The sequence below is a fragment of the Semicossyphus pulcher genome, unplaced genomic scaffold (assembly GCF_022749685.1).
Source record: "Semicossyphus pulcher isolate SPU_LCO1_2020_fin unplaced genomic scaffold, fSemPul1.0.p SCAF_1, whole genome shotgun sequence".
NCBI lineage: Eukaryota > Metazoa > Chordata > Actinopteri > Labriformes > Labridae > Semicossyphus > Semicossyphus pulcher.
This window is the reverse complement of record NW_027211603.1, coordinates 512,700-520,424: the sequence shown is the minus strand read 5'-3', so window position 1 is coordinate 520,424 and position 7,725 is coordinate 512,700. Positions and strand designations below refer to the sequence as shown.

The window sequence follows — 7,725 nt, the reverse complement described above, 5'->3', positions numbered from 1 at the left end:
GGGATCCACTCTCCAGATCGACCCCCTGTTCCACCGTCAGCTTGTCCAGAAACCTGATGACAATCGGACGAAGTGTCTCGGTTGGAATGCCTGGAATGTGGAGTTCCATCTCCTCTTGTGTGTTTTGGCTCTGCATTGTTTTTTTTTAGTTGAGTTCGTGTCTTTGAAACGATGCAGACTAGTTGCTGCCGTGAGAGCTAAGGGGATCCCTTTAAACAAATAAACAAATGTATGTCTTCTGACAGGCTGGAACTAAAATAACTTCTGCTGTTGTGACGCACTGAGAAAAACGGACCTGTACACCACTTCAGTTTATAACATTTCACTTCAAAGGCTGGCTTTGATGTCTTGACGTTGACGATGACGTCATTGGGAAAGTTCTTAGAATGTAATTCTAATATGGTTGGACTGTCATGACGTCATATAAAATGGCTTTTTTTTTTTTTAAATTAAAAAAATATATATATTTATTTATTTTTAAACTTTATTGAGATTTGAAATTGACAAAAGGGATCCAGATAGTAAGGTTATATTAACTTCTATCTGATGAAACATGATGTATCACAGAAACTAAATATAATTGTGTGAAGTGTATCAGTGAAGGAAGTTCTTCATAAAATGTTTTGCTTTATTTAATTTTTTTTCTCATGTGTTGAACATTCCAAAAAGGCACAGTTCTGAACAGACAGTTTTTGTATTTATTCAAATCCAAACAAAACCAGGACCACAGACTCCTTCAGTTTGATCAGTTCATAGAAGGCATTAAGATAAGTCTCCAGAGGGGGGCAGTAAAGGGGCATTTAAGGTAGTGGACCAATTGTCATCCTTATTGCTCTAAAATTAACTGTCTAAGGAAGCTTAAAGAATAATGACCCCTCCCAAAAAATGGACTTTAATTTCCTAAAACAGCAAACATGCCTATGCGGGTGTACTGTGAAAAAAATGTGGTTTAACCAGGGAAGTTTTTACCCATTTTTACAGCATTATTTGCCCCCATGTGGGTTTTCTGTTGGCGGCCCACAGAAAGCCTTCTTGTCACAGAACTAATGAAACAAATCTCTCTTTCATATAGCCTATTTATAGTAATATATCACATATTGTAAAAAACAAACAAAAAAAAAGGCCCTCTGTTGCAGTTCATACTTGTCAGAAGATCACCGGGGGAGCTTCCCACTGGGGCCTGAAGTGTAACAGTTATGTTAACCACAGATCTTTTAATTAAGTCCTGTCCTTTTCTTTTGTGCTTTCTTTATTGTCACTTATGAACCTCAACTGTCAAGGGAGAATGTGGCACACACTCACTATCCCTTCTGCATGTGTGTCTCCCTTACGTCACAGAGATGTGTGTGCATGTGTAAATTGTCCCAAGATGAATGAAAGTTCATGGTGAATGAGATGCTTGAATGCTGCTGTCCGCTATTTTAACTGGCGTTGTGGCGTTATTTTTGGCATACTGCACATTTTGCTTTTGTTTGCATACTGCATACTTTATATAGTAGGCTACATGTTGGAGCCAAAATGTGATTTTTTTCTGTCTTTCATTTCTCCTGCCATGAGAACTTCTGTTACTTAGATCGTTTGTGGGGATCATTTTGTATTTATTTGGAATTTGGTAACTGAACACTAATTGGAGCCTTGTTCTGTATAGGGCTTCAGGTGATTGCTGGCAGGTGTGGATTGAAGCAAACAGTTTTGGACGGATTATTGGACATTGTGATTTCTGAAAACGTGTTTAATAATAGGATGTGATATTTTAAAGGGAAGAAATATGTGGACATTCGATCTGTTACTTTGGCTGGAGCACGAGTCCGAAACTTCCACAACTTGCACCTCGACGTTAGTGTCTATTTAGATAAAAATTAGTTTGTATAAATTAGGCACTAACTACATTTTAGTCAAATCAGTATGTACTGCTAGTATAGTATGGAATTTGGAGTTTTTATAGATGCTCACATCATAAGAAAGCTCCTGGACCCTGTGAGGAGTAACTGCAGATGTTCCCTGAAGCTTGGATCTGGGCATCCTCCAGGCAGACCACCATGGTGGACAGTTTTAAAGTCCAGCCTGAAATCCAACTTCAGCCTCGACTGTTTTCCTCCTTTGTCCCTTTGCTTCAGGTAACATCACATGAGCTTGTGAGTACAACATTTTATTGTTCTAACAAGACTATGAGTCATTCTAGTTTAGTTATGTTGTTGATTTATATTTTGGTGTTTTGATATCATTTTCTTTTTTTTCCTCGGTCACTTTGTCTCTTGTTGTCATGAGTTCTTATTGTTTAGTTTGTATATTGTGTTCCTGTCTTGGTTTAGTCTGGTTTAGTTGTGCATTTCATGTAGAGAATTTCCTGTTTTACTTTGTAGTCCTGTCAGTCCTGAGTTTGGTTCCTAGTGTTTCCTGTTTTATTTTGTAGTTCTTGCCCCTTGTATGTCATGTCTTGTTTTACTTCCCTCCGTTGTTCTGTTTCCCGCCTTTCAGATTGTTTTCACCTGCCCTTGATTGTCTCACCTGTGTCTAATTAGCTTCACCTCCCAGGTTTATTAAGTCTTTGTGCTCCCTTGTGTCAGTGTCGGTTCGTCTTCATCTTTATCCCGAATCTTTGTCAGTGATCCTGTTACCCGAACCTGTACCTGGACTTTCTTGTGACTCCCTATGTTTCTGTTGGATTTTTGGTTTTGCCTTTCAGTTGGATATTTTTGTTGGATTTCTACCTGGACTGTTTCCCAGTAAGCTTTTGTTTGTTGCCCTTTTGTCTTTTGTTAATTCAACTTTTGTTTGGTCTGCACCTTGGGTCCTCTCCCTTTTTGTTTTAGTCCAAACCCATCATGTTTCAACAGACTATATTATTGTTTTGTATTGTGTAGCTGTCTAAGGTGAAGCAATAAAGAATTTTTTTGCATGAAATTATGGCCTCCAAAAAGATTTTTATTTAAACTATTGTGATTACAAAAGACAAAAGTCAGCAATCAAGTGACTTGTCTTAAACTGTAACATGACATAGTTAGAAGCAGATGTGAAGCTTAATCAGATCCCACAACGACAAGAAACAACACTGAACAATCACCCAGCAGCTGCAGTGATAGATGATCAGAGTTCATTGATATAAAACTTATTTCCTGGTTTCCCATTTCCAAAGGTACACATCTCTCCTCCTTCAGGTTACACACCTGTGGACAAATCTATTTTAATTTGCACATAATTAGATACATGAACACCCAAATCCCTCAGCAGACATAATCTAAATAACTGCTTATATTCCAGTGTAATTAATATGGAATTGTTTCTCTGCCCACACTGCTGCCTTGACTTTCAAGTGTGGGCAGAGGCTGGTATTTCACCCCTGATATTTTGGCTTTGTACACGGCCACTCCGCTGATCATGCCAACAGCTGCAAGAAGACATCCAGCGATGAAAACCAGGTTGAGATTCAGGTTGATCCCTGGAGAAAGGAGAAGCACAACTTGAATCTGATCATGTCCAAACTGGGAGTCAAACAAGGCAGGTGTGCTGTGAAGAAAGCACTTCCTGTTTTCCTACCTGGGCTTTCTGTCCCGTCTGATGCTGATCTCACTGATCTCTTCAGGTGCAGGGGACCCTGGGAAATGAAGTGCGCCGTACTCTGGGTGACAGCCGCTCTCTTACGCTTGTAATTGCGGGGATTATTGGACAGTGTGGGGTTGAGGCATCCCTGCGAGCACCTGGTGTTGGGGTCTCCTGCTTGACACATCAGGACTGAGCAGCTGATGTACACCTGAATACAACAGGACATGTGCTCGTTATGTCAGGAAATTAACTGTTTTCAGCAGGATCCCTGAGAGGCAAGATACAACAAGAAAACTGTGGTCATCCATTTGTAAGTCATGGAAATAAATGTTTTGCAGCACAATAAGTTCGCAGGATAACTTCTCTAAGTTACTTTTTCTAATCTATGAAAATATGTCAGAAATTTGCCAGATGAAATAAAATAAACATCCCATTTTCCTACATATTTGTGGGTGTAATCTTCATTTTTCACAGCTACCCCATGTACTACTGGACTTTGTTTCTGGACTGAAACAATGACTGCATACAAAGATTGACAAGGCGTCTCACTGTACAACAATGAGGGCAAAATATCCCCTGGGGTAGGTGCTTCCATCTTGTACATTTGGAGCAATGACTGTATATAAAGATAGACAATGTGTCTCTCTATCTGCTCTCGTTGTACAAAAGTGAAGCCAAAATAACCCCGCAGTGGGCGCTGTCATCTGGCACATTTGGAGCCAGAGTCTGCACAGTAGAGATGGGCTGGTGGAGCCGCGGTATTGACATACCGCCCCTACCTCTAACCAGAACACACCTTTACCCGATCAACAAAACAACAAATATCCCTCATGTGTAGTTAACAGCAGAACAGTTCAGTGACTGTAGTGTTAGTGTTACTGTTAGTTATATCTCCTGTCAATCATGAGGCCACGCCCCCTTTTATAGCATCAAATAACTAATTCAAAGTAAACTTGTCAGAAAAATGAACACTGTGACATAAATCAGCATGATAAGAACTAACTATAATGACAGAAACCATGTTTGAGAAAAATGTTTTTGACGTGTATTTTGATTTTATAGTTTGACTCATGTCCCATCTGTTAACATGGAGGAGGCGGGCTTTATGAGCTATACTGCAGCCAGTCAGCAGGGGGCGATAGAGAGGGTTTAGCTTCACTTTAGGGAGCTGTCATGTCGGCCATCTTTTTATACTGTCTATGGACTGAAAGCATTGATATTTCAATGTCCCCATGCACTGTACAAACAACTTAGACATCATTTTATAAATTCCGTTAGATTAAAAAAAACCCAATTTGAGTTACTTGAGTTTCTCCAGTCTAACCACAAAGTGCATTCTTCACCTGGTCGTGTAAGCCAATGAACTTGAAGGCCTCCATGCTGAACCTGAACTGTCTGCTATGGGCAGGAGAATGGATTCTAACAGTTGAGTCCACGTTGCACCTGTCAGAGCAAATCAAAAAGTTCATGGGCAGAGGAGTTATTGTTTTGAGAGTGTCGATAAAAGCAGAAGATAAACAGAAAAAACAAACAAAAAAACACTCCCTAACTGGAATCAGAGCTTACAGAGCTTAGGGGGCGTACTCATGCCTACCCATTATCAATGATGGGGTAGGTTGGCCGGTAGTTGGGGTTGTCATATGGTGAAGCTCTGCAGGACTCCACAAACAGCTCGGTGTTGCTGACTGAAGACGTGGCCTCGATCTGCATGTAGATCCTGCTCCCTAAGTCGTACTCCAGAGGGTAAGAGCTCGGATCCATCATGGTCTGGAACTGGGCGTTAGGAAAGAACTCAAACTGGTACTTGAACTTTCCAAAGCCTTTCTCCCACACTGTGGTAATATTTCTGTGTGCTGTGAAGGCCTGAGTCACGTTCCCCCGTTTGGGGTACTGACAGTAGAACTTAACTTCCAGCAGGTGTTTCCTGGTGATCAGGTTTCTGCTGTTGTCAACTGTGATGATTTCATTCTTAAACTTTAGGTACTCGTCATCTTCCTGCAGAGTAAGAGGATATGCATTCAGTCCTCACACTGTTAAGAAGGAAAAAGCAACAACTAAAAAAGGAACAAATGACCCCGTTACCTCGATCTGAGTGCCGCAGGCGTTGAGGGGGATGATGGCGATGACATGAGTGCTGTTTGAGTGTGTCTGCAGGCTGCAGACGACGTTGGACGGGTCATTGAGCTGCAGATGATCCTCATGTAGTCTGGGAAACGTTGATTTGTCAACCTCTCCTCTCATTGTGGACTGCTTGCAGATCACATTAGCTTCCACTAGAGCAAGAGATGTGCAATCCCTTTTATTTTCATTGAAAAACACACATTATGTTGAGAGCTACGCATGTTTTAAAAAAAGGATCATGTGTAATAAAGCCAAAACCATATTTTTAACACGAAATTGCTCCAAGTTTGTCACACGTCAAAACCAAAGACAAACCCAAATGCACGACTCAGAGACCAGAGTTCACAAAAAAACAGTTTCTTTACTGAAACAGTAAACAGGTTACAAGGACAAAATATCCAGGCAGGCAAACCAAGTTAGAGGGATCAGACTGAGGCAGAGTCGGGAAACAGGCAGGGTCGATATCAGGATCAAAAACGGATAATAAGGCAGGATACAAAAACGCTGGAAGGTATAGGTACGAGACACTATGACAATCTGGCAGAGGGTGAGTGGGGAAGCACATGTTAAATAGTGTGGGGAGTGATTAGGGAATGAGGAGCAGGTGAGGTGAGACTACAGGTGAAGGGACTTGTCTAGATGAGGTAGGAGTGGTTAGGAGGTGGAGCTGGAGAGGAGGCGGGGTGAGTGAACTAAGGGTGAGGGGAGCTGAGAGATGAGAGTGACCGGGTCTGAAATGAGAGAATTAGTAAACAGAATATTGCAGACAAACAGAATGAATATTGCAGGTGTATAACTAAAACCATGACAAAGTTACAGTATGGATTTTTCTGAAGTGGGCTTGTATGAGGTACCATTAGTCAGTGCAGTGGTTGTCAAACGTTTTCAATCATTTCTCCAGCTCAGTGACCCCTGACCAGCACAGGAAAGTTATGGTAGAAAAAAAGTGTATTTGAAGACCAAAAACGTCTATACTGAAAAACACTTCATGAGGTCCGAGGCTTCATGCAGCTGTTGATCTAATTTAAACCCTTCCCAGCCTCTGCACTGTTTTTGTTGGGAGAAAATTAAGCAAGGGTTGTTTTTGCCTGTATTTTTTAGCTGTATCACTTCAACGATTCAAACCAAGAATCCATTTTGTTGATTGTCATTAAATATCAAAACTGCCTTTGGCTGATTTAACAACATAACAAACTTGATGTTATCGTGTTTGCTGTGACAGTTGACGGTCTACAACAGTTAACAATTGCACTGAAAATAAGAAAATTACAAATTAATTACAAAAGTACAATTATTATAGGAATTAAACATGACTGTACCTTTTTTATTTCAATACCGTTTGCAGTTCTCCAAAATACCTCTTGCTGTATTAGTACACCTGCAGAAACTCATATAGGCTAATGTAAACCAGGCATGTAGCCAAAGCATTAAGCATCATTATGTATATGTGCATCTATATTCATACCATTACAGCTTAAGTCACACTACAAAATGTTGATGCTTAAGTAGTAAATAGACTGACCTGTCCTCTCTCCAACGTCGACCACAACACACCTCATATCTGACTGATAGACGTTGGACCTGAAAAACATCCGAGGAACACTGAACACTTAAACTGTGGAGAGAAATGTAGCTGATTCATCATGAACATCATTAACAGGTACATCGTATACATCGTTGAATTTTATTTTTGCACAATTTACAATACACAAAAAGACAAAGATAACATGTAACAATATACAGTGAAGGGATTGACAGAAAACCCAATGGGCTTATGTAAAGTCTCCACTGAAATAATGTTAGAAATTTCACAATTTTATAAAGAACACAAAATTAGCACAGGGAAATAATATAACAACATATGATGGCAAACGAATAATATATATACTGTATATTGACAACAATAATACAACTAGTATCAAATTAAAATTTAAAATAGAGATTGTCAGTGTGTAGTGTGTATGTATGTGAGTATGTGTTTTGAGAATACTTGAGGTAAACAAATAAAACATGGATACATGGACAACAATGCATCAAAAGAGTAGTTTGAAGACAGCAGTT

The 7,725-nt window shown here is 40.0% G+C and overlaps 1 protein-coding gene across 1 annotated transcript; it reads right to left on the bottom strand.

Moving 5' to 3' along the window:
- Positions 1-3,133: 3,133 nt before the first annotated feature.
- LOC138592502 (CUB and zona pellucida-like domain-containing protein 1) lies at positions 3,134-7,223 on the bottom strand. Its single transcript, XM_069663330.1, has 6 exons — positions 7,187-7,223; positions 5,626-5,816; positions 5,138-5,538; positions 4,887-4,986; positions 3,538-3,751; positions 3,134-3,439 (listed from the first exon to the last, which is right to left on the bottom strand). Exons 1-6 carry the CDS (start codon positions 7,221-7,223, stop codon positions 3,267-3,269), a joined length of 1,116 nt encoding a protein of 371 aa, XP_069519431.1. The 3' UTR covers positions 3,134-3,266.
- Between the last annotated feature and the right edge of the window lie 502 nt (positions 7,224-7,725).